This window comes from Lethenteron reissneri, chromosome 60 (genome assembly GCF_015708825.2).
Source record: "Lethenteron reissneri isolate LAM-NWPU_2019-01 chromosome 60, ASM1570882v1, whole genome shotgun sequence".
Taxonomy (NCBI): domain Eukaryota; kingdom Metazoa; phylum Chordata; class Hyperoartia; order Petromyzontiformes; family Petromyzontidae; genus Lethenteron; species Lethenteron reissneri.
The window spans coordinates 1,865,575-1,892,369 of record NC_083838.1 but is presented as its reverse complement, the minus strand read 5'-3'; the positions used below and the strand labels follow the sequence as shown (position 1 = coordinate 1,892,369).

General features: G+C 52.4%; 1 protein-coding gene across 1 annotated transcript; it reads right to left on the bottom strand.

The window, feature by feature from the left end:
* Positions 1–26,022, bottom strand: LOC133358034 (malonate--CoA ligase ACSF3, mitochondrial-like). The gene is made up of 13 exons (XM_061576309.1): positions 25,868–26,022; positions 22,029–22,341; positions 20,200–20,442; positions 20,025–20,167; positions 19,107–19,262; positions 17,548–17,705; positions 16,500–16,645; positions 14,990–15,102; positions 12,648–12,774; positions 10,012–10,146; positions 9,234–9,345; positions 3,191–3,334; positions 1–2,277 (listed from the first exon to the last, which is right to left on the bottom strand). The coding sequence occupies exons 2-12, from the start codon at positions 22,324–22,326 to the stop codon at positions 3,220–3,222; spliced, it is 1,746 nt and encodes a 581-aa protein (XP_061432293.1). The 5' UTR covers positions 22,327–22,341; positions 25,868–26,022; the 3' UTR covers positions 1–2,277; positions 3,191–3,219.
* Positions 26,023–26,795: the final 773 nt, after the last annotated feature.

The following is a 26,795-nucleotide window of genomic DNA, read 5'->3' as shown; positions in this document are numbered from 1 at the left end:
ATGCCTTGAATAAAGGTGTCAGTTTTGTACCAGTTGAAAAGGGTAAAAACCTACTACTATATGTTGCCACTGGTAAAAGAGATCTCATAGTATACAATACACTATACACTACTATACACTACACTACTGTACAGGTTTAAAAACTACTCTCGTTTTTATCAAACGATCTAAGTAACCCCCCCCCCCCTCCATCTATCGGGGGCGAGTGCTGCGAAAGGCCTCGCATCGAGGCCGGAACGTCGGGCGATTCCGTGGTGTGGCCTACATCCTAATGCCTGCACCAGTGCAGTCCCACACCAGCGTATCGAGGCGCGTTCCATTTAAGGCCGAGTTGACCTAGGGGACGTCCAAGTTCAGATAAATCGCCACCGATGTTGGGTGAGCTATGGCCGAGGGAATCGAACAGGATTCGTAGTGCGGCACGCTAACCACTGCGCTACAACCTTCCAAAGACAAATATCCCCCACACCCGGTATAGCCTTTGACAGACTGTCGGGGCAAGTGCTGCAATTGGTCGTGTGCTGAAATCGAACTCGGTACTCTTTGGTTCGTTCGGTAAAGTCACGTAGATGAAAAATAAAAATGTAAATAATAAAATGAAATTAACTAAATTAAGTGATTTAATTTAGTTATTTTTATTATTTTATTTTTCATCTGCGTGACTTTAGCGAAAGAGCATGGGTCCTCGCAGTCACGAAAACTTCAAATCTAGAATTAATCGAACTCGAGTTTCGTAGCGCAGTGCCGCTGACCACCACAATGACCCCACGACACACACACCACCACACACACACACGCCCACCAATAAATATGCAACAGCAGAAACCACTCAACGCTAACAGTTGGAGGCACCGTCATCATCATCATCACGAACACCTGTGCCAGGCACGGTGCCAGTTTTGGCAGCTGGCACAAGCAAGTGCAGAGTGGGGGGGGTTTCCCAACTTCACAATTCGCGAATCCCACCACCACCACCACCACGCTCCGTCTGTCCTCGTTCACCACTAAGTGGCGTTGACGTCACCACGACGCTTGTGCCAGGCCACGTGCACCTTGAGGCTACCACGTGAAGTGTCGAACGCCCGCTGGCAGGAGGTCACGGGGCAGACCCAGCAGGTGCCACGGGTCGACTGACTGAGATGACTGAGACGACTGGCTGATGCACCACCTGTGCCCCCTAATGTGCCAATCTCCTCCTCCCCATTCACGTGCACAGGTTCCACGCCGCACGCGCTCGATGATTGTTAAACACGCCCCACGTGACGCGCCGAGCAATTACGTTCGTACAGCCGATTCATATTAAGATTGAGATATCGGTGTGTGTGTGCACGTGTACCTTGTGTGTGCGCGTCCCGTGTGTGTGTCACGTGTTCCGTGTGTCAGTCACGTGTCCCGTGTGTGTCACGTGTTCCGTGTGTGTGTCACGTGTTCCGTGTGTGTGCGCGTGTTCCTTGTGCGTGTGTGCACGTGTTCTGTGTGTGTGCACACATTCCGTGTGTGTCACGTGTTCTGTGTGTGTGTGTGCACGTGTGTGTGTGTGCACGTGTGTGTGTGCACGCGTTCCACGTGACGAAGGCAGCGCTGACCGCTTCACGACGAGGAAACGCGTTTGACAATAATCGCGCGCGTGCAGCGTGGAACGAGTTAATTTGCATTCGAGTGTGGGGAGGAGCAACTTGGCAAACGCGGCAGAGACAGAGAGAGAGAGACACACTGAGCGTGGTGGTGGTCGAGAGTCCTGGAGTTTGTAAAAAATAAAAACTTTATATAGTGCAACATTCAAGACCTTAGAGGGCAATTCGTCGGACAAACTGCGATTGGCCGCGCCAACGACGACGTCACAAAGGGCCTTCATTTGAATGCCCCGGTCTCTGCGCGGTAAGTGCTTGGGTGTTCACGGGAACGCAAACCCTGCGCCGTGCTTGTCACTAACTTAGGGGAGGGGGATAAATGGTATTTTTCAGCCCGGCAACCAACAGAGAAGACCGCTGGCTTGCAGATGTCAACTACCTCGTCTGCTACGCAGGAGGTTGTGGGTTCGATCCCGACCCTGACGCCTGCTGCTGTATATTTGGAGTTTGCGTGTCTTTCTGCCTCTCTCTCATCTTCATCACGGTGGCTAGGAGATGTTAACTACCTCGCCTGGTATACAGGAGGTCGTGGGTTCGATCCCGACCCTGACGCCTGCTGCTGCTGTATATTTGGAGTTTGCGTGTCTCTCTCTCTCTCTCCCTCTGTGGTCGCGTGGATTTTTCTCCGCTTCTTCCAGGTTTTTCCCTGCACAATTAGAATCAACATCATCACGCCGTTAGAGTATTTGCCCGCGAAAAAATGTCCACGGGATAAGCCGCTTCGATGAACTATCATTTATAATAATCGCTTCTGAAAAATAAATAGTTTAGTTCATAGTTCAATTTAATTTGTTTCTGGGTTGTGCCACGTGGTTGGAGTTTTACAAACTAAATTCTTGCCGTTTTAGATCCTTCTTCACCTGCCCATCAGAGTGTCGCGTTTACAAATGTATTATTTCTTGACTTAAAGCTTTCGTGACTGCAGGAATTCAAATTATTTTCGTCTTTCGGTGTAAAGTCACGGAGTTAGGTTGAAAAAAAACACGACGTTTGGATTACAACACAAGCGATCGTCATCCCACTCTGAACCCCTCCCCTCTCCCCGCCCCACTCTGAAAACAGACGCCGCTTTTCCTCCATTCAGCAGCAGCAGTGTTGAGGCCCTAATGCAACCAACCTCCCTCCCTCCCATCTTTCCATTTCCATCATTTCCTCCCATTCCCCATTCTTCCTAGCCTTCTCAAAATCAGAACATTGATTCTAGATTTGAAGCTTTCGTGACTGCAAGGATTCATACTCTTAGGTTGATACAGTAAATCTAGCTGTGACGGTACCACCTGATGACGGAGACTTGTGTTGCCTCCGAAACGTCGTAATTTATTATTTTATTTTATTTCTATTATTAATTATAATTGTATTTTCTTACCTACGTGACTTTACCGAAAAAACCTAAGAGTATAGTCGGAACATTGATTCCTACCGGAAGAAGAATCCGATGAGCCATGAAGCTCTTTCCCCTCTTCCCATCTCTCTCTCTCTCTGCCCATCCATTAATAACATCCTTGCTTCTAATCCCCCCACCCACCCACCACCACCACAACCAGCCCCCCACCAAAAACCTGGAGCCGTCAACAGCGCCCCTCCGCCGTCACGGGAAGAACTTCTTCAGCAGGTCCTTCTTGTTCACCTTGCCCATGGCGTTCCTGGGCAGCTCATCCATGAGGATCATCTCCGACGGGATCGTGTAGGCCACCATCCTCTCCCTGTGCACGCACGGCAATCGCGAACTTTACCCATCATGCGGGGAAATCCAATGACTTACGGAGGCTGTTTTTTCACGCGTGTCGGGGCATGATAATAACCAACTGTTTTTCAAGACTATGCCACCACGTAGCATAACAAAACAAAAACTAAACATCATTGGAACCTCATTTGCCAGTAAAAAATATGATAATTGGTTTTTTACCCTTCTATCTGGCAACAAAACTGACACCCTTTTTTACAAGGAGTCATGTTTACATAGACCACAATACCTGCGTTCATAATGCAAACAAAAAACATAACTCTGATAATGTGCACTGTCCTTGAAGTTGATTGGTCCACACCCGAGACGCCTTTGGCGTCATCTGGTCCAACCCATGTCAGAATAGGCTCTAAGGAAATCAACTTCAAGGACAGTGCATACATTATCAGAGTTATGTTTTTTTTGCATTATGACCGCAGGTATTGTGGTCTATGCAAACATGACTCCTTGTAAAAAAGGTGTCAGTTTTGTTGCCAGATAGAAGGGTAAAAAAACAATTATTAAACTAAACATTTTTGACTATTTATTTTACCAGTTCCCCCCCCGTATAGCCTCAACACTGTCGGGGCAAGTGCTGTTAGCGAGCACCTGTGAAGGCCGGCACGGCACACGACGATGCGGGTGGGCCAGCACCACGCCCGGCCGCCTTTGTCTCCCCAATGTTTACACGCCGCACCAGGTTATCATTTGAGGCCGAGTCGACCTAGGGGAGGCCCCGCTGGAAGTCGTCACAGCTGGTGACCCACGGCTCACGGAGCGCGTGGGCCATGCCCGCACTGAGCGCCACTCCGGCGGAGAGCGCCGAAATTTATTCCACGTGCACAACCACAACCACCACAACCACATCCACAACCACATCCACAACCACAACCACATTCCACAACCACAACCACATCCACAAACCACATCCACAACCACAACCACATCCACAACCACAACCACAACCACATCCACAACCACAACCACAACCACATCCACAACCACATCCACAACCAACAACCACATCCACAACCACATCCACAACCACATCCACAACCACAACCACAACCACATCCACAACCACAACCACATCCACACCACAACCACAACCACATCCACATCCACAACCACAACCACATCCACAACCACATCCACAACCGCAACCGCATCCGCATCCGCAAACCGCAACCAATCCACAACCGCATCCACAACACAACCACATCCACAACCACAACCACATCCACAACCACAACCACATCCACAACCACATCCACAACCACATCCACAACCACAACCACAACCACATCCACAACCACATCCACAACCACAACCAACCACAACCCATCCACAACCACATCCACAACCACAACCACATCCACAACCACATCCACAACCACAACCACAACCACATCCACAACCACAACCACATCCACAACCACAACCACAACCACATCCACAACCACAACCCACAACCACATCCACAACCACATCCACAACCACATCCACAACCACAACCACATCCACAACCACAACCACATCCACAACCACAACCACATCCACAACCACATCCACAACCACAACCACAACCACACCACATCCACAACCACAACCACATCCACAACCACATCCACAACCACATCCACAACCACAACCACATCCACAACCACAACCCACAACCGCAACCACAACCGCATCCACAACCACAACCACATCCACAACCACAACCACAACCACATCCACAACCACAACCACATCCACAACCACATCCACAACCACATCCACATCCACAACCACATCCACAACCGCAACCGCAACCACATCCACAACCACAACCACATCCACACCCACAACCACATCCACAACCACAACCACATCCACAACCACAACCACATCCACAACCACAACCACATCCACAACCACAACCACAACCACATCCACAACCACATCCACAACCACATCCACAACCACATCCACAACCACAACCACATCCACAACCACAACCACAACCACAACCACATCCACAACCACATCCACAACCACAACCACAACCACATCCACAACCGCACCGCACCACAACCGCATCCACAACCACATCCACAACCACATCCACAACCACAACCACATCCACAACCACAACCACATCCACAACCACATCCACATCCACAACCACAACCACATCCACAACCACATCCACAACCACATCCACAACCACATCCACAACCACAACCACATCCACAACCACATCCACAACCACAACCACATCCACAACCACATCCACAACCACAACCACAACCACATCCACAACCACAACCACAACCACAACCACATCCACAACCACATCCACAACCGCATCCGCAACCGCAACCGCAACCGCAACCACATCCACAACCACCACCCATCCACAACCACATCCACAACCACATCCACAACCACAACCCACAACCACATCCACAACCACATCCACAACCACATCCACAACCACATCCACAACCACAACCCATCCACAACCCACACCGCAACCACATCCACAACCACATCCACAACCACATCCACAACCACAACCACATCCACAACCACATCCACAACCACAACCACATCCACAACAACCACATCCACAACCACATCCACAACCACATCCACAACCACATCCACAACCACACATCCACAACCACATCCACAACCACAACCACATCCACAACCACAACCACATCCACAACCACATCCACAACCACATCCACAACCACAACCCAACCGCAACCACAACCACATCCACAACCACATCCACAACCACAACCACATCCACAACCACAACCACATCCACAACCACAACCACATCCACAACCACATCCACAACCACATCCACAACCACATCCCAACCACATCCAACACAACCACCACATCCACAACCACATCCACAACCACATCCACAACCACATCCACAACCACATCCACAACCACATCCACAACCACATCCACAACCACATCCACATCCACAACCACAACCACATCCACATCCACAACCACAACCACATCCACAACCACATCCACAACCACATCCACAACCACATCCACAACCACATCCACAACCACAACCACATCCACAACCAACAACCACATCCACAACCACACCCATCCACAACCACACATCCACAACCACAACCACATCCACAACCACACCACATCCACAACCACATCCACACCACCACATCCACACCACAACCACATCCACAACCACCCACATCCACAACCACAACCACATCCACAACCATCCACAACCACATCCACATCCACAACCACAACCCATCCACAACCACAACCCACAACCGCAACCACAACCACATCCACAACCACAACCACATCCACAACCACAACCACATCCACAACCACAACCACATCCACATCCACAACCACATCCACAACCACATCCACAACCACATCCACAACCACATCCACAACCACATCCACAACCACAACCACATCCACAACCACAACCACAACCACATCCACAACCACATCCACAACCACATCCACATCCACAACCACATCCACAACCACAACCGCCGTGGTGACCACGAGGTCGCTGGGAAGTGGACAAGGGTGGTGGTGGGGGGTCGATGGAGAGACGAGGTTTGGGTTTCGGTGGCTGCGGTGATCGCGAGGCTGCACATTTCGCTGGGGGCGGTGAGCTGTCGTGGCGAGGGGAGGGGGGCGGTGGGGGAAGACGCAGCGGAGTGGAAAGGGTCAGGGTTGGTGGTGGTAGCTACGCTGCTGCTGCTGCTGCACGTGACCTGCCCGTGGATCCAGCCGCGGCTGTACTTACAATCCAAGTAAGCCCCTGGAATCAGAGGTCGCAAACGGGTTTTGATTCCTTACCCGTACACGTACCCGGCCGCACCAGGGTCGCAAACGGGTACCCGTACCCGTACCTGGCCGGGTACGGGTACCCGTTCCCTACCCGTACCCTACCCAAAATGAGTGACAAACGGTGACTCACCAGTGACTCACGGCCTACCCGTATCCGTACCCGGCCGCACCAGGGTCGCAAACGGGTACCCGTACCCGTACCTAGCCGGGTACGGGTAGCCAGGTATCGGGTAGGGTACGGGTATTGGGTACCCGGTTGCGACTGTGCGCTTTTAAATCGCCCAGATTGGCTAACGGATTCCTCTAGAACCGCTCGTTGTCGTGCCGAGTCTCCTGTCCTTCCCACCGCGGTTGGGTACAAACGGCGGCCCGAAAGAAGTTCAGCAGAATGCGCACACGCACACGCTCAGACCACCGGTATGGACGCACGGACGACAACGTCCGCCAAAATCCCTGGTGAGGACCGGCCGCGGTTTGCATCGGAGCTCTCGGTGAGGGCGTTAGACTTATTTTTTTTAAAGTTCCTCACCAAACGCGGCAATATTGTCAAGACGCCCCCCTCCCGGCGTGACGCTCGCTGCCGTAAAACGCGACGTGAGCCGACTGACGCCGCAAAAAAAATAAGATTATAAAATCGAAATATAAAATAATATTATTATATAAATAAATGTAATACATAAAAGACATTCAATTTTTTTCAGTAACCCGGGAGCGTGTTTCGCAGCGCGTTTAAAAAAAACTAAAATTTTGCCGCGACAATTAAAAAAATAATTGACAATTAAAATGGCATTTTGGCACCGCAGCGAAAAAAAAAACCCCCAAAAAAACGCACGCCAAGTCATTAACGTAGACGCCCGGCCGTTCACACACCCCACTCTCACCGTTTGTTGTCCACGATGCAATACGGTGGCCGAGTTTTTTTTTGTTGCTTAAATTTATAATCCGTCATCGTCGTGAAATTATACGCCCGCCGCCGGTTACCCCCCCCCCCCCCCCCGCCGCCCCCCCTACTGCAGCAAGGTGATAATTTAAATTTTAGCACCACTACCACCACCGCCCGCTCGCAAAGTCGCGCGTTAATTTGCGCAACGCCGCTACGAGAGAGCGATAGGCATCCTCGCGGATTTTAAACGTTTCATTCATTATTTCATTAGGGCTCTCACTTTCGTCGGCCCGCCTCCGCACGTCACCGCTCCCCCCACCCCCCACCCGCCCCCGCCCAGCCGCCTTTGTCTCCCTAATGCCGATGATTGGGGCGCCACAGTGGCTAGAAGATGTTAACTACCTCGCCTGGTGTACAGGAGGTCGTGGGTACGATCCCGACCCTGACGCCTGCTGTGTTTTTGGAGTTTGCGTGTCTCTCTCTCTCTCATCATCATCACGGTGGCTAGGAGATGTTAACTACCTTTCCTGGTATGCAGGAGGTCGTGGATACGATCCCGGCCCTGACGCCTGCTGCTGTATATTTGTAGTTTGCGTGTCTCTCTCATCATCATCATCATGGTGGCTAGGAGATGTTAACTACCTCGCCTGGTGTGCAGGAGGTCGTGGGTACGATCCCGACCCTGGCGCCTGCTGCTGTATATGTGGAGTTTGCGGTGTCTTTCTCCACGTGGTCACGTGGATTTCTTTCCTCCGGGGTCCTCCGCTTTTTCCCCCTTCGCATTTAGAATCACCGTCGCGCATTTTGGGAGTATTTCGTTGACCGCTGCCGCGAATTTCCAGGCGACGATGCTAGGCCTGCCGGCGCCGAGCCCACCACTTACGATGGCCAGCCCCGCTTCTGAAAAAGTGCTTCGTTATAGCTCAATGGGCCTTACCTGGGGTGTAGTAAAAAAGTAAAATAAAGTAACAAAAATATCAAAAAAGTAAAAAAAAAATGTGTTTATCTGGCTGCTCGGTGGGCCGGCCGGCCCGGCCCACCTAACTGGCCAGGCGGGCACGAATCCAAGCAGGAAGGCCAGCCAGCGAAACTTGCAGGGCCCCGCACAGAGGAGGCGGTGGCTCAGGCTTACCTTGCCCACTCCTTGATCTGCTTGAGGGTGAGCGTCGCTCCCCGCCGCAGCACCACCAGCGCCGTCACTCGCTGGCCCCACAGCGAGTCGGGGGACCCGATCACCGCCACGTCTGCGCGGGGGGTGGGAGGGTAGGAGGGCGGGTGGGCGGGTGGGTGGGTAAGTGGGTGGGTGGGTTGGTGGGCGGGTGGGCGGGCGGGTGGGTTTATGGATGGGTGGGCAGGCGGGTGGGTGGGTGGGTGGGTGGGCGGGTGGGTCGGCGGTTGGGCGGTTGGGTGGGTGAGTGTTTGGGTGGGCGGATGGGTGGGCGGGTGGGTTGGTGGGTCGGCGGTTGGGCGGGTGGGCGAGCGGGTTAGTGGATGGGTCGGTAGGCGGGTAGGCGGGTGGGCGGGTGGGCGGGTGGGCGGGTGGGTGGGTGGGTGTGTGGGCGGGTCGGCGGTTGGGCGGGTGGGCGAGCGGGTGGGTGAATGGGTCGGCAGGCGGGCGGGTGGGTGGGTGGGTGGGTGTGTGGGTGGGTTGTGGGCGGGTGGGTGGAGCAGGAACACGTGGGGGCAAGTGCCGTTTTTGGCGAAGACCCTACGAAGGAACAGCGGGCACGACGCACGGGGCCGCTGGGTGGCACGGGTGCCGCGCCTCAATGCTCGTTGGAACAGGAACTCGATTTGTTTGACTTTTGGACCATGTGAATTTCTCACGCGGTGTTAGCCTGTGGCGGGGAGGGGAGGGGGGCGCGGTGGGGGGGGGGGGGGCGCGGTGGGGGGGGGTATGGCGGAACTACCGGTGATGTCGGGGTGAGACAGGAGATTCCACTCCACCTCCAGCGCGCTGATCTTGTACCCGCCGCTCTTGATGATGTCAGCTGACGTGCGCCCCAGCAGGCGGAACGCGCCGTCACGGTACACGGCCGTGTCGCCTGCGTCCCGCGGGAAGGGGGGGGGGGGGTGCACAGAAACAAAGGTAAAGATCCCCCCCCGCCGTAGCCTACGCAGGCTGCAGGGGCAAGTGCTGTTTAGCGAGCACCTCCTGTGAAGGCCGGCACGGAGCTGGTGTTTCACGCATCGTACCAGGCGCAAACTATCCTTTGTCTTGCCAGGTAAGGCCCACTGTGGGCACCTGGCTATCACGAATGAAAGTGAAATGAAGAGGCTTCTAGACATCGCGTGGAAATGCAGAGCAGCAGAAAATGAAGCTTTCGTGACTGCAAGGATTCATATTCTTAGGTTTTTTCGGTAAAGTCACGTAGGTTAAAAATTAATAAAATTTAAATAAAAATAAAATAAAAATCACGACGTTTCGGAGGCAACACAAGCTTCCGTACTCGTGCTGTGACGGTTCCACCTGAAGACGGAAGCTTGTGTTGCCTCCGAAACGTCGTGATTTTTATTTTATTTGTATTAATTTTTATTTTTTTCCTACGTGACTTTACCGAAAAAACCTAAGAATACAGCAGAAAATGCTCGAAACGCCCGACGTCCATTCTGAATGTGGAGGGGAGAAAAATCCACGCGACCACAGAGAGAGACACGCAAACTCCAAGGGTACAACGGGCGTCAACGCGTGGTGCATTTGCGCCGATAATTTGACGCCATAGCGCAGAGAACCTGTCGTGACAGAGGCCGCGCCCTACGATTAGCAGGCGCCAAGCTGTGCCACACGCCCTCCCGCGTGGCCTTGTGGGAGCCTCGGCACCGATAAAGTTGTCTGATTTCGATTTAAAGCTTTCGTGACTGCAGGGATTCATCTTCTTGGTTCTTTCGGTAAAGTAACGTAGAAGGTAAATGATAAAATAATTAAAATAAAACATTCTCAAATACAATTCTCACGACGTTTCGGCCACAACGCAAGCAGCCGTCCTCAGGTGAAGAACAGGTCTGTCGGAAAGGCGCCCTTCCCCCTCCAACCCAGCTTAAATCTACGCTGCCAAGCTTGGTGGTGTTCATTCAGACGCTGTCTTTCCGACAGACCTGTTCTTCACCTGAGGACGGCTGCTTGCGTTGTGGCCAAAACGTCGTGAGAATTGTATTTTATTATGTTTTATTATTATTATTTTATTATTTACCTTCTACGTGACTTTACCGAAAGAACCAAGAAGTTGTCTGATTTAGTTTTTTTTTTCTTCCGGTTCCGTTGGTGTATGTCACGGGGCAGGCCCGCGAAAGGCCACGGGTACCTGTCAGCACGTGGACGTCGTGGGAATCGGAACCGGAAGAAAAACTGCAACGGCAAAAGGGTTGATTCCATTCCAGAGGGAGCGGGCGGGTCTCTTGGGATTTTTTTCGGGCGCGAAAAACGGTTTCCCGCTCGGCGGAATTGAACGGTGAAGAGATCCTGGCTGTTATTTTTAGTAAAAAAAAAGAAAAAAAAATTTGCAAAAAAATTTGCTTTGATTTTCATGTCTCGCGTCACGCGAATGCAAAAACTTTTACTAAAGGGGGGGGGGGCTCCAATCTAAATGCAACGCCGCTCGACGCCAACACCGCCGCGACTACCTGAAACAAATTAACTCCCTCCCACGCGCCAAAATTTTCGTTCAAATAATGATGATGATGGTGCCGATGCCCTCGTTAGCGTCGAATCGCTAGGCCGGTGTACTAACGATGCGGGCCTAATTATCGCGACGGGGACAACGGTTGTTTGCCGCCGGCGTGGGATTGCGCTACATGCGATGTTTTAATTAACGCGGCGATGGTGACGTGAACGGGAAAGCGAGGCGGGCGTGGGGGGGATGGCCGGGAGGAGACTGTGGCATTTTTTTTTTATCGAGTTGCAGATGATTGGTCATCGCAGCAGCAGCCTCCTCCACAGAGGCCGATCTTGACACCGCTGGTACCAGTCATCGGCAAGTCCACTCAGCCTCCTGTACCACATCACTCCATCTCTTCTCTAGCCAGTGTCGCGCCCGTTTAGCCCCCTCAATCCGGCTGTTTAGGTATGCGGTGGCTGGGCATGTGGGCTACATGTCCCAGCCAAAGCAGCCTTGCCTGCCGGAGGAGCTCACCGATGAGACTTTGTCCAGATCTTTCAAGGATATGTGAGCTTCTCACACAATCCAGCCTGGTTAAACCCAGGACGGATCGTAGACAGGCCAGCCTAAATGTTTATAATCGGCGAAGATGTTCCATTAGTGGGGGGTCCACGTTTCGCAAGCGTAGAGAAAGGAGGGCATGCCCGTGGCCGAGAAGACCCGACTTTTTGGATTGAGACCTCTGCTGTCAAACCTCACTTACACACACACTCACTCACACTCTACAGAACACGGGGAAGAGAGAATGCACAAACTCCACACACAGAAATACGCCCGAGTCGGGAATCGAACCCCGGCTCCTGCCCGCTGCGAGGCCACGCAAACGAGGGCTGCCACCACAGCACCACCGCCAACCACCGCACCACCGCCACCACCACAACCGCACGTACCCGTCTTGAACCAGCCGTCCGACGTGAACGCCTCCTTGGTCTCAAGAGGCCGCCGCCAGTACTCCTTGAAGACGGAGGGTCCTGACACCTGCAGCTCGCCCTCCTTGCCCTCGAAGCCCGGCGTCACCTGCGAACCGGCGACAATACGACACGACACGAGACAAATAATAATAATAGTTCAATTTGTAACGCGCGCAAATTTGCAGACGTAGTGGCCGCAACTCAGAGGCGCGGAGCCAAGCTCAGAGTCGCTCAAAAGCACGTGATTGTAGAGGTGAGTTTTTAAGTGTCTCTTGAAGGAGGCGATTGAGGTGATGCTGCGAATGTGCAGAGGGATGATATCGTTCCAGACTGTTGGGGCTGCCACCGAGAAACGGCGCATAGACACGATGACCATCCTGGATCTCGGTATCAAGAGGAGGCCGTGAGTCGCGCTGCGCAGGCATCTGCCGTGTGCTGAGCTGCAAGTTGTCAATAATGAAGAGAGGTACGGCGGGCAGGCGGATATGAAGGCGTTGTGGTAGAGGCAGGCGATCTTGTGTGTGACCCTACTGGCGATGGGTAGCCAGTCAGTTGAGAGCACGGAGACAAGCTAGTGAGTCGAGACGGGGATGAGTGTGGGCAAACAAAGACGCGCCCCCCCACCCCCCCCGTGTGGAACTCTGGCAGACCATGGGGGGCAAGGGCGCTCGGGCGGGGGGGTGGGGGTGGTCAAGAGGCGTGCACTGCCACCTTTGTCTCCACAGATTCCTGCCTCGAAATATTCTGATGGGGTCCCAGGCACGTGCTCTCCCCCCCCCCCCCCCCCCCCAAAGATCCCCCCTATAGCCTTAACAGACTGTCGGGGCAAGTGCTGTTAGCGAGCAGCACCTATGAAGGGCAACACAGGCAACACGAGGGAGGTGCGTGGCCAGCACCACGCCCGGTCGCCTTTGTCTCCCCGAGTGCCAATGCATTCCATGCGCACTGCAACAGGCGCTGACTTGAGGCCGAGTCGACCTAGGGGAGGGACCCCAGGGTCGGCGGCGGTGCATCGGCACAACCGAGAAGAAGCAAAGCCGACAAGCGTCGCTTGCGAGTAACAACGCTCGCGCCGTTTGTACGAAACAAATGTGTAACAGGCGACGTTTTAGGCAATGGTCCCTTTTATTCACTGCGCGTAAGCACGATCAGTCCATGCTGAGTTTTTTTTTTACGTCATTAAAAACAACCCTGCATATCCAGGTGGACATTGCACATTTCTGCATTTCACATAAATATGCTAAATTCCTCTTGATATGCAAATTATTTTGTCAAGGCGCTCTTCGCCCCTCCATCCCAGCTTAAATAGTCGCTCCAAGCCTGGGGCTTGTCATTCAGACGCTGTCTTCTCGACAGACCTGTTCTCCACCTGAGGATGGCTGCTTGCGCTGTGGCCGAAACGTCGTGAGAATTTATTTTATTATGTTTTATTTTTATTATTTTGTTATTTCCATTCTACGTGACTTTACCGAAATAACCAAGAAGATGAATCCCTGCAGTCACGAAAGCTTTAAATCGAAATTCCACATTCCTATGGCGAGTGTCGCATTTTTGTGATTTTCCCCAGGACCAGGACACCCCGCCCCCCCTTCATGGCCGGTCATGTGGGCAGCCGTGGGATTTTGTGGGAAATTTATAGGAAGGGTGAAACTACGACTGAAACTATTTATGTTATATCTACCAGGTAAGGTCCCACTGAGCTGCTAGGCATCTCAGAAGCGACCTGGCCAGCACAAATGACGGCCCAGCGAAGTGGCTCATCATCATCATCATCATCGTCGTCGTCGTTATCATCACGTAGAAATTTATAGCAGAGAAATCATCTAGACGCGTGACGTTGATTCTAAATGCGGAGGGGGGAAAACCCGGAGGACCCGGGGATAAAATCCAGGCGACCACGGGGAGAGAGAGAGAGACGCAAACTCCAAATATACAGCAGCAGGCGTCAGGGTCGGGATCGAACCCACGACCTCCTGCGTACCAGGCGAGGTAGTTAACATCTCCTAGCCACCGTGATGATGTGAGAGAGAGAGAGAGACGCAAACTCCAAATATACAGCAGCAGGCATCAGGGTCGGGATCGAACCTACGACCTCCTGCGTACCAGGCGAGGTAGTTAACATCTCCTAGTTACCGTGATGACGACGATGAGAGTGAGAGAGACACGCAAACTCCAAATATACAGCAGGCGTCAGGGTCGCGATCGAACCCACGACCTCCTGCATACCAGGCGAGGTAGTTAACATCTTCTAGCCACCATGGATGAGCGAGCGAGCGAGCGCATGGTGAGCGAGCGAGCGAGCGAGCGGCGGAGTCACTCACCCTCGTGGACTTGCTGTCTGCCTGGACGATCGCCTTGCACGACTCGCCCCCCCCACTCACCGCCTCCATGACGATCCTCACTTCCACGCCCGGCAGCGGTGACCCCACCGTGCCTACGGCAACAACAACAACCACGGTGGCACCACAAAGACAAAGGTCCCTCCCCCGCCGTATAGCCTCGAACAGGCCGCAGGGGCAAGAGCTGTTGGCGAGTAGCACCGATGAAGGCCGGCACCACGCCCGACCCGCCCTTTGTCTCCCAACCGGCGACGTTTACACACCGCACCAGGTACTCATTTGAGGCCGAGTCGACCTAGGGGAGGCCCAGCTTCGGTTCGGGTAGCCGTCACAGGTGTCGGCCCATGAGCGGGGAATCGAACCCGGCTTGAGCAGTTTTCTTGTTTCGTTTAAACGACATCGCGGGGGTTATTTATTTATAACGCCTCCCTCGGCTAATATCATCGCCGCAGTACTAACCAGGGCGGCCGTGCGTTACTGGGGGTGGGGAGCGTTGTTCCGAATCGTGAATCTATTCTTGTTATTTTCTTATGACCAGGTCAGGCCCACCGTAGCTATGTAGCTCGCAAACGATGGCCCAAAAAAAGGGGGGGGGGGGGGGCTCTTCGCAATGTGCGAATTTATTCGCAGCACAAATCGCCGTTAAACGCGAGCCGTCGATTCTAAACGAGGAGGGCAAAAACCCGGAGGCCCCGGAGAAAATTCTACGCGACCACCACAGGAGAGAAAGGGAGACACCACAAGCTTCAAATACGCAGCAAAATACGTTAAATGCATGTTTTAGAGACTCATAGAGACTCATAGAGATCCACAGAGACCCATAGCAACCTATAGAGACCCATACGGAAACAAACATTTTTTTATTCTACCAGGTATCACTAAGCTATATAGCTCTATTTCAGAAGCATCCTGGCTGTCATAAATGATAGCTCAACAAATCGGCTTATCATCATGTGGACATCTTCTTGGTTCTTTCGGTAAAGTCACGTAGAAGGGAAGTAATAAAATAATAAAAATAAAACATAATAAAATATTGCTTTATTTTTATTCGTTTATTATTTCCCTTTTACGTGACTTTACGTAATAATAAAATAATAAAAATTAAACATAATATTTTATTATGTTTTATTTTTATTATTTTATCACGTAGAAGGGAAATAATAAAATAAAATAAATGTAACATAATATTTATTATGGCCCGTGATCTCCTTCCAGCGCTCCAAATAATAAAAATTATACATAGTATTTTATTATGCTTTATTTTCATTATTTTATTATTTCCCTTCTACGTGACTTTACCGAAAGAACCAAGAAGATGAATCCCTGCAGTCACGAAAGCTTTACATCGAAATCACGTGGACATTTATAACAGCCAGATGCTCCAAACGCGTGACGTCGGTCAGGGTCAGGGATCGAACCCACGACCTCCCGCGTACCCGGCGAGACAATTAACACCTCCCAGCGCCGCGGCTGGTACGCGCCGAATCCTCACCGGGAATCCTATCCCCGCGCAGTGGGTTTGAGAGCACCATGCCCAGCTCGGTCATGCCGTAGCGCTCCAGGAGGCGGTGGCCCGTGATCTCCTCCCAGCGTTCCAGCACCGGCGTTGGCAGCGCCGCAGAGCCCGACACCATGAGGCTGCCACGGCGCGAAAGGGGAGAGTGGCGTTCACTACCCGTACAAAGACAAAGATTCCCCCGTATGACCTGTAACAGGCCGTTGGGGCTGTTAGCGGGCATCTACGAAGGCCGGCGCGGCACACGAGGGGGTGGGTGGCCAACCACCACGCCCGGCCGCCTTTGTCTCCCCAGTGGCGATGATTTGCACACCGCACCAGGTACTCATTTAAGGCTGAGTCGACGGAGGAGCGGCCCAAAACCGGTTCAGGTCAAACTCAGATCGACGGGTTCATAGGGCAACATTCTCAACACTTCTCTCCACTTACACAATAGACAAAGATCCCCCCTATAGCCTGAACAAACTGTTGGGGCAAGTGCTGTTAGCGAGCGCCTGTGAAGGCCGGCACGGCGGCACACGAGGGGGTGGGTGGGCGGCACCACGCCCGGCCGGCTTTGTCTCTCGGGTGGCGAGGTTTTCACACCGCAACTGGTACTGATTTGAGGCTGAGTCGACCTAGGGGAGGCTCAGGGCCGGTTCAGATAATCGTCAATGTTGGCCGTGAGTGGGAATTGAACCCGGGTCGCCAGGTTCGGAGCGCAGCGCTAAACCGGTAAGCTACCACTCCCCGCGACACGCACGCACACACAAAGACAAAGATCCCCTGTATAGCCTTAACAGACTGTTGAGGCAAGTGCTGTTAGCGAGCACCAATGAAGGCTAGAATGGTGCACAAGGGGCGCGCGCACACACACGCATGCACACACGCACGCAAACACACACACACACACGTACACAGACACACACATGTACACACACACGCACACACACGCACGCACACGCACACACGCACACACACATTCACGTACACACACACACACACACGTACACACACACACACACACGTACACACACACACGCACCGGATGTGCTCCTTGCACATGCCGCGCACGAAGTCGCGGACGCGAGGCCGCGTGTAGTGCTCGTCGTAGTAGTCGATGAGCCGCGCGTACACCGTGGGCACCGCCATGAACACGTTCACCCGCGGCGACGCATCGCCGCTCAGCAGGTGCTCCCACACCTGGGGGGGGGGGGGGGGGGTGGGACAGCGACGGCGATGCGTTGGCAGTGGTGATGCACGAGCAGGGTCAACGGCGGCAGCAGCAGCAACTCGACACGTTTCGTGTCAGTAAAAATGCTCGCGGTCGTTACCCCTTTCCAGTTCTGATGACGTACGTGTAGACGGAACGGAACCGGTGAGTGAGTGAGTGGGTGAGTGGGTGGGTGGATGAGTGAGTGGGCGACTGGGTCAGTGAGTGAGTGGGTGGGTGGGTGAGTGAATGGGCTAGTGGGTAGGTTAGTGAGCAGGTGAGTGAATGGGCGAGTGGGTCAGTGAGTGAGTGGGTGGGTGAGTGGGTGATTGAGTGGGTGAGTGAATGAGTGAATTAGTGAGTCGGTGAGTGAGTGAGCAGGTGTGTGGGTGGGTGAGTGAGCGATTGAGTGGGTGAGTGAATGGGTGAGTGAATGAGTGATTGGGTGGGTGAGTGGGTGAGTGAAAGAGTGAATTAGTGAGTGGGTGAGTGAGTGGGTGAGTGAGCGTGTGCTTTTTTTTCCAGTGACCCTCCGTACGGTGGGTGAACACAGCGGCGAGCGAACGAGTCAGCGAGAATTAGCGATTGATCCCGTGAACGAGTGAGCGGGTGAGTCAGCGGGCGAATTAGCGAATGAGCAAACGAGTGGGTGAGTGAACGGGTGAGTGGGCGAGTGAGTGGGCGAGAGACTTAACGAATGAGTGGTTGAGCGAACGGGTGAGTGGGCGAGTGAACGAGCGGGTGGGCGAGTGAGCGGGCGAGAGACTTAATGAATGAGTGGGTGAGCGAACGGGTGAGTGGGCGAGTGAACGAGCGGGTGGACGAGTGAGTGGGCGAGAGACTTAATGAATGAATGGGCGAGTGAACGGGTGAGTGGGCGAGTGAATGAGCGAGTGGGCGAGTGAGCGGGCGAGAGACTTAATGAATGAGTGGGTGAGCGAACGGGTGAGTGAACAAACGGGTGGGTGAGTGAGTGGGCGAGAGACTTAATGAATGAGTGGGTGAGTGAACGGGTGAGTGGGCGAGTGAATGAGTGGGTGGGTGAGTGAGTGGGCGAGAGACTTAATGAATGAGTGGATGAGTGAGTGGGCGAGATACTTAATTAATGAGTGGGCGAGTGAATGAGCGAGTGGGTGAGTGAGTGGGCGAGAGACTTAATGAATGAGTGGGTGAGTGAACGGGTGAGTGGGTGAGTGAGTGGGCAAGAGACTTAACGAATGAGTGTGTGAGTGAACGGGTGAGTGGGCGAATGAACGAGCGGGTGGGCGAGTGAGCTGGCAAGAGAATTAACGAATGAGTGGGTGAGCGAACGGGTGAGTGGGCGAGTGAACGAGCGAGTGGACGAGTGAGCTGACAGGCGTGGCGACTCCTCATTCCCCGCCACCGCCAACCTGCCGGGCATCGAACTCGGGGAGCATGACACACGAGGCCCCCACGGCGAGCGGGCACAGAAGCTTGTTGATGATGCCGTGTGTGTGGTGCAGGGGCAGCGTGTGGAGGATGATGTCATCGCAGCTCCACTCCCAAGCCTCCAGCAGGCAGGAGACCTGTAGGCCGGGCACGGGAACGGGCGCGTGCCGGGCGTTTAAAAATGCAAATCAGAATCGGAAAGGGTTTTATTCGCCATGAAAGTTTGCACGGATAAGGCATTTACTATGGCAGGAAGGTGCGTGCATTCAACATGTAGGAATCTTAAAACTTAAATAAGTGGTATACATCTTCTTGGTTCTTTCGGTAAAGTCACGTAGAAGGGAAATAATAAAATAATAAAAATATACGCTCTAAGCGTGGTGCTGTTTCATTCAGACGCTGTCTCCCCGACAGACCTGGTCTTCACCTGACGACAGCTGCTTGCGTTGTGGCCGAACCGTCGTGAGAATTCTTTTATTATGTTTTTTATTATTTTTTTATGTTTTTAATTATTATTTTTTATAAAACGTAATAAAAAATGTATTTCCCTTCTACGTGACTTTACCGAAAGAACCAAGAAGATGAATCCCTGCAGTCACAAAAGCTTTAAATCGAAATTTTACAAATTAGTGTTTTAATATTTGCGTGTTTTTTTTTATTCCGGTTTCAGTGATTCTGCACTTGCTCTATTCTATAGTACTCTACCGCCTTCGACTTTTATGAACGACTGCGTGTTTAAGGTTATCGATTCGCCATATTATCTGGCTGTACAGCAAACGAAAAAATACAATTACTTCCTATGCAAGTTACAAATTTGCGTTTAAATATTTGCGTGTTTTTTTATTTTTTAGCACCCTTTCACAGCGTCATGCTACAGGCCCCGCACCCGCTTCATGTACCTGCGCGTGGAGATTGCCGTGCGTGCTCAGGACTCCCTTGGGCCTCCCGGTCGTGCCGCTGGTGTAGACGATCATCGCCGGGTGGTCTCGCCAGTCGCCGCCGGCGGCCGCCCCACCCCCCCCCCGCCCCGTCGTCGTCGTCGCCGCCACCCCCCCCCACCATACACGTCGCTGTGCATCACCGTGACGTGCGGCACGCCAATCTCGCGGGCGACACCCGCGGCCGCCTCGGCGAACTCCTCCGTCGAGAGGACGACGCGGGCGCCGCAGTCGCCCGCCACGTAGTGGAGCTCGCGCCGCGGGTGACGGTGGTAGAGCGGCACGGCCACCGAGCCGCGTAGCCACGTGGCCCACTGGGCCGCCACGTAGCGCGCGTCGTTGGGGCACAGGAACGCCACCGCCTGCGACGCCGGATTCCCTGGGAGGCGCACGGCAGAGGTCGCAAACGGGTTTTGATTCCGTACCGGTACCCGTACGCGGCCGCACCAGGGTCACAAATGGGTACCCGTACCCGTACCCTACCTGAAATGAGTGACAAACGGCTACTCACCAGTGACTCACGGCCTACCCGTACCCATACCCAGCCGCACCAGGGTCGCAAATGGGTACCCGTCAGAGGTGTGGACTCGAGTCATGTGACTTGGACTCGAGTCAGACTCGAGTCATGAATTTGATGACTTCAGACTCGACTTGGACTTGCATAACAATGACTTTGTCCCACCTCTGAGGTGTGGACTCGAGTCATGTGACTTGGACTCGAGTCAGACTCGAGTCATGAATTTGATGACTTCAGACTCGACTTGGACTTGCATAACAATGACTTTGTCCCACCTCTGGTACCCGTACCAGTACCTGGCCGGGTACGGGTAGCCGTTCCCTACCCGTACCCGTACCCTACCCGAAATGAGTGACAAACGGTTACTCACCAGTGACTCACGGCCTACCCGTACCCGGCCGCACCAGGGTCGCAAACGGCTACCCGTACCCAGCTGGGTACGGGTAGCTGGGTATCGGGTAGGGTACGGGTATCGGGTACCCGGTTGCGACCTCTGGCGGACGGGGAGGCGAGGTGGGGGGTGGGGGGGGGGTGAGGGAGGGGGCCAGCAGACAGAAAGTCTACCAGGGCGAGCGAATACACCGCTCGCTCGCCAGCGAAGAGACGGTGGTCGTCACCGCGTTGCGCGGCGCTTTCGGATGCGCTTCTGCGGCCGTCTGGAACGCTCTTCCTTCACGATGTTAGGAAGCCATCGGAGCGACGCACTTTTAAGTCTGGTGAGGTTGAGAACTGCTCGTTGTCGTGTTTAGACTGCTGGCCTTGCCACCGCACCTCCGATTAGCGCGGTTGGCGATGTATGGTGGCGCGAAAGAAGTCCGACACACAAACGTTGAGGAAAGGGAGCGAAGCGTGGAGCATGGGGGGTGTGGGGACCTGGCGCCTGCGATCTGTGAACAACGCGGACGGAAGACGCAGAGAGATGATGACTCACGACGACTACGACAACAACAACAAATCACAACAACGACTTACAACAACAACAACAACGACTCACAACAACTCACAACAACAATAACTCACAACAACGACTCACAACAACTCACAACAACAACTCACGACTCACAACAACAACTCACAACAACAACGACTCAAAACAACTCACAACAGCAACTCACAACAACGACTCACAACAACGACTCACAACAACTCACAACAACAACTAACAACAACTCACAACAACAACAACAACTCACAACAATGATTCACAACAACTCACAACAACAACTCACAACAACTCACAACAACGACTCACAACAACAACGACTCACAACAACAACGACTCACAACAACAACTCACAACAATAACAACTCACAACAACAACAACTCACAACAACAACTCACAACAACTCACAACAACTCACAACAATAACAACAACTCACAACAACAACTCACAACAACAAAACAACAACTCACAACAACAACGACTCACTTCGCCCCTCCACTTACCGCCGTCATCTCCCCCGAGTGCCCGCTGGATGCGCCGCGCGACGCGCCCCGCTGCCCGCAGCAGGGCCCCATACGTCGCCGTGCCGTGCCGGTCCGAGATGGCCAGGCGCTCTCCAAACGCGGCGGCGCGCGACGACACGGGGGACAGACACCCAGAGGCGGATGAGGTGGAGGAGCAGGTGGTGGCCGACGGACGGAAGGCCCGGCGGTGAACGAAGGCCCCGGCGCCGGCGGGAGAGGCGGCGACGGCGCCCGGCGGTAGCGCCCGGCTGGCGCGGGCGAGCGCCGATGTCAGCATGACGGCGTCGCGGCGCTGGTGAGACGGGGGGGGGAGGATCGGTGAGCGCAAACGGGTTTTGATTCCTTACCCGTACCCGGCGGCACCAGGGTCGCAAACGGGTACCCATACCCGTACCCGGCCGTACCCGTACCCTACCCGTACCCGGCCGGGTACGGGTAGGGTACGGGTATCGGGTACCCGATTGCGACCTCTGGCATGAAGCCATGTTGCAGGCGCGGGTGGGTTGATTCTAGGAACTTGAATTGTGAGAAGAGACAAGACGTTGGGAAATGAGTGACAAACGGTGACTCACCAGTGACTCACGGTCTACCCGTACCCGGCCGCACCAGGGTCACAACCGGCTACCCGGCTACCCGTACCCGGCCGGGTAGCCGGGTATCGGGTAGGGTACGGGTATCGGGTACCCGGTTGCGACCTCTGGGGAGGATCGGTGAGCGCTCCGGTACGGAACTCAGTTGGCCAGAGGCTCCCTCCCCCCATGTCTCGCTGACCGCGTTCTAACGGGGCATGTTCAGCGTTACACAAAACGCGTCTCCTGACGGAAACCGCGTAGTGTGAACGCCGCGCGTAAAGCGAGGGCCGTACAACAACACTGCAGTCGATCATCGATTATCCGGCACCGTGCGCGGTTATCCGGCTGCTTGCAGCATTACACGGCGTTCTCGGGCCGATCCGGCGAAACCGGCGAAACCACTCCAAAGGCGATCGGCACCGTGTGAGTGATCTCAGTGTCCAACATTGCATGCGGTACATTATACACTACGTACGCACAACGTAAACAATAGAAATACCGAGACGTATTATTGATTCTTCACGACTATTAACTACAGCAGGGGGTGGGGAATGTACTGCCCGCGGGCCGTATGAGGCCCACGAAATCATTTGGGTCTGGGGTATATAGTAGTGTAGTGTATAGTAGTGTATAGTGTAGTGTATAGTGTAGTGTATAGTAGTGTATAGTGTAGTGTATAGTGTAGTGTATAGTGTAGTGTATAGTAGTGTATAGTGTAGTGTATAGTAGTGTATAGTGTAGTGTATAGTGTAGTGTATAGTGTAGTGTATAGTAGTGTATAGTGTAGTGTATAGTAGTGTATAGTGTAGTGTATAGTGTAGTGTATAGTAGTGTATAGTGTAGTGTATAGTGTAGTGTATAGTGTAGTGTATAGTAGTGTATAGTGTAGTGTATAGTAGTGTATAGTAGTGTATAGTGTAGTGTAGTGTAGTGTATAGTGTAGTGTATAGTAGTGTATAGTGTAGTGTATAGTGTAGTGTATAGGTAGGTATAGTAGTGTATAGTGTAGTGTATAGTGTAGTGTATAGTAGTGTATAGTGTAGTGTATAGTGTAGTGTATAGTAGTGTATAGTGTAGTAGTATAGTGTAGTGTGTATAGTGTAGTGTATAGTGTAGTGTAGTAGTGTATAGTGTAGTGTATAGTGTAGTGTATAGTGTAGTGTATAGTAGTGTATAGTGTAGTGTATAGTGTAGTGTATAGTAGTGTATAGTGTAGTGTATAGTGTAGTGTATAGTAGTGTGGTATACAGTAGTGTATAGTAGTGTATAGTGTAGTGTATAGTAGTGTATAGTGTAGTGTATAGTGTAGTGTATAGTAGTGTATAGTGTAGTATATAGTAGTATAGTGTATAGTAGTGTAGTGTATAGTGTAATGTATAGCAATGTAGTGTATAGTGTAGTGTATAGTAGTGTATAGTGTAGTGTATAGTGTAGTGTATAGTAGTGTAGTGTATAGTAGTGTATAGTGTAGTGTATAGTGTTGAGTAGTGCCTCCATAGAGCCCAATGTGTTCGCTTAACAGACCATTCCCCTGTTCAAGTTCAAGTTCATTTATTAGGTATAGCCCTGTGAGCCATTCAGCTCTTGAATCGGGTGCAACCGCAACAAACAAAAAACAAAAACATGAACAAAAAAACATCTTAAAGTGAATATGTGACTAAGTGCAAACAGAAAATCCAAGAAAAGACAGCAAAAAATATTGCAGAAAAAACACCGTACACCAACGCTGTGTGCAAAAATCCCAGTGGGATGCAAGTCAAACAACAACAACAACCACAAGACAACTTAGATTAAGGCCATCAGTCTAACTCTGTACTACAACAACACAAACATGGCTAAACCAATACACTTTTCGAAATCACCAAAATAAAGCCTGTTGTAGGTGCAGTAAATATTAATTGGCGTAGTGGATAATCATCCACGTTTCTTTCATTATTATGTATTTACAATGTTGTTGGTCTCTTAATGTATTAATATTATGTTTTATTATTTTTATTATTGTATTATTTCCCTTCTACGTGACTTTACCGAAAGAGCCAAGAATATGAATCCCTGCAGTCACGAAAGCTTCAAATCGAAATTTAATATCAATTGTTTAAATATCACAATGTAGGATTTTGGGGTGAAAAAGGGGATGATTTTCTCACCCCCCCCCCCCCGACCTCATCACTCTCACGCAACCACTCATCCCACCACTCCTCCCACAAAGACACTCACCTCACTCTCACGCAACCACTCATCCCACCACTCCTCCTACAAAGACGCTCACTTCATCACTCTCACGCAACCACTCATCCCACCACTCCTCCCACAAAGACGCTCACCTCATCACTCTCACGCAACCACTCATCCCACCACTCCTCCCACAAAGACGCTCACATCATCACTCTCACGCAACTACTCATCCCACCACTCCTCCCACAAAGACGCTCACATCATCACTCTCACGCAACCACTCATCCCACCACTCCTCCCACAAAGACGCTCACCTCATCACTCTTACGCAACCACTCATCCCACCACTCCTCATTCCACAAAAACACTTTTTCATACCTGTCAACCCCTAACCAGTGCCCTGCATTATCACGGACCAACTCCAGACCGTATTGGTCACCCCGTGTCCCTTAGAAATCTCAACGTTCATCCTAAAAAAAGCCCCGTCACAGGGTAGAAACTCTAACAGACAAACATTTGTGTTGTTATTGAAACGTATTTTCGCCGTATGAAACCCGTAAAAGATCAATTATCCGGTTCAAGCAACATCACGTGCTAAACCACGTGGCTTTACCATCGTTCAGAGGGGGATTCCACTGTTGAAATCTACCCACGTGTTCACGACAAACGGGAACACGTGACTAGTCACCTTGGGGTGGCCTTTGTGGGGGGTGGGAGATCACGCAATCCACGATACAGGCAAAGATCCCCCGTGTAGCCTTCAACAGACCGCCGGGGCAAGTGCTGTTCATAGCGAGCAGCACCTACGAAGGCCGGCACGGGTTCAACAAACAAAGATCCCCCGTGTAGCCTGCAACAGACCGCCGGGGCAAGTGCTGTTAGTAGCGTGCAGCACCTACGAAGATACAGGCAAAGATCACCCGTGTAGCCTGCAACAGACTGCCGGGGCAAGTGCTGTTCGTAGCGAGCAGCACCAACGAATGCCGGCACGGGTTCAACAAACAAAGATCACCCGTGTAGCCTGCAAGACTGCCGGGGCAAGTGCTGTTAGTGAAGGCCGGCAACCCGTACCACCACGAAGATGTGTAGATGTGGGTGACCCAGCAGCACCACGCCCGACCGCCTTTGTCTCCCCGGCAGGTACTCGTGTCGAGGCTGAGTCGACCTAGGGGAGGCCCACCACACACGCGGGGAGGGCAAGGGCACGCCGGCGGCTTGAGCGACTGTTTCCGTGACGCTGAGTTGAAGCCCCTCCTTGACTCGGATGTAGTTGTCAGATTTTAGAGGGTTTACCTCCTCCACCCCCACCTCTCTCTCTCCCTTCGCCCCCATCTTTCTAAAACTAAACAAAACACCTACTCACTCACCTACTCACTCACATACTCACTCACTCACCTACTCACTCACCTACTCACTGACTCACATACTCACCTACTCACTCACCTACTCACTCACTCACATACTCACATACCTATTCACTCACATACCTACTCACTCACCTACTCACTCACCTACTCACTCACATACTCACTCACATACTTACTCACTCACCTACTCACTTACTCACATACTCACCTACTCACTCACCTACTCACTCACTCACATACTCACATACCTATTCACTCACATACCTACTCACTCACCTACTCACTCACCTACTCACTCACATACTCACTCACATACTCACTCACCTACTCACTCACCTACTCACTGACTCACATACTCACCTACTCACTCACCTACTCACTCACTCACATACTCACATACCTATTCACTCACATACCTACTCACTCACCTACTCACTCACCTACTCACTCACTCACCTACTCACTCACCTACTCACTTACCTACTCACTCACATACTCACTCACATACTCACCTACTCACTCACCCATTCACTCACTCACCTACTCACTCACATACTCACTCACTCACCTACTCACTCACCTACTCACTGACTCACATACTCACCTACTCACTCACCTATTCCCTCACATAC

Bases quoted from the DNA above. Each gene is read 5' to 3' on its own strand.
- LOC133358034 (XM_061576309.1), bottom strand. From the start codon at position 22,326: ATGCTGACATCGGCGCTCGCCCGCGCCAGCCGGGCGCTACCGCCGGGC. The intron at 20,168-20,199 runs ACAGCGACGTGT...GGGGGGTGGCGG, and splicing joins GCCGCACGTCACGGTGATGC to CGACGACGACGACGGGGCGG. The intron at 15,103-16,499 runs GTGAGGATTCGG...TTGTTGCCGTAG, and splicing joins GCGCGGGGATAGGATTCCCG to GCACGGTGGGGTCACCGCTG.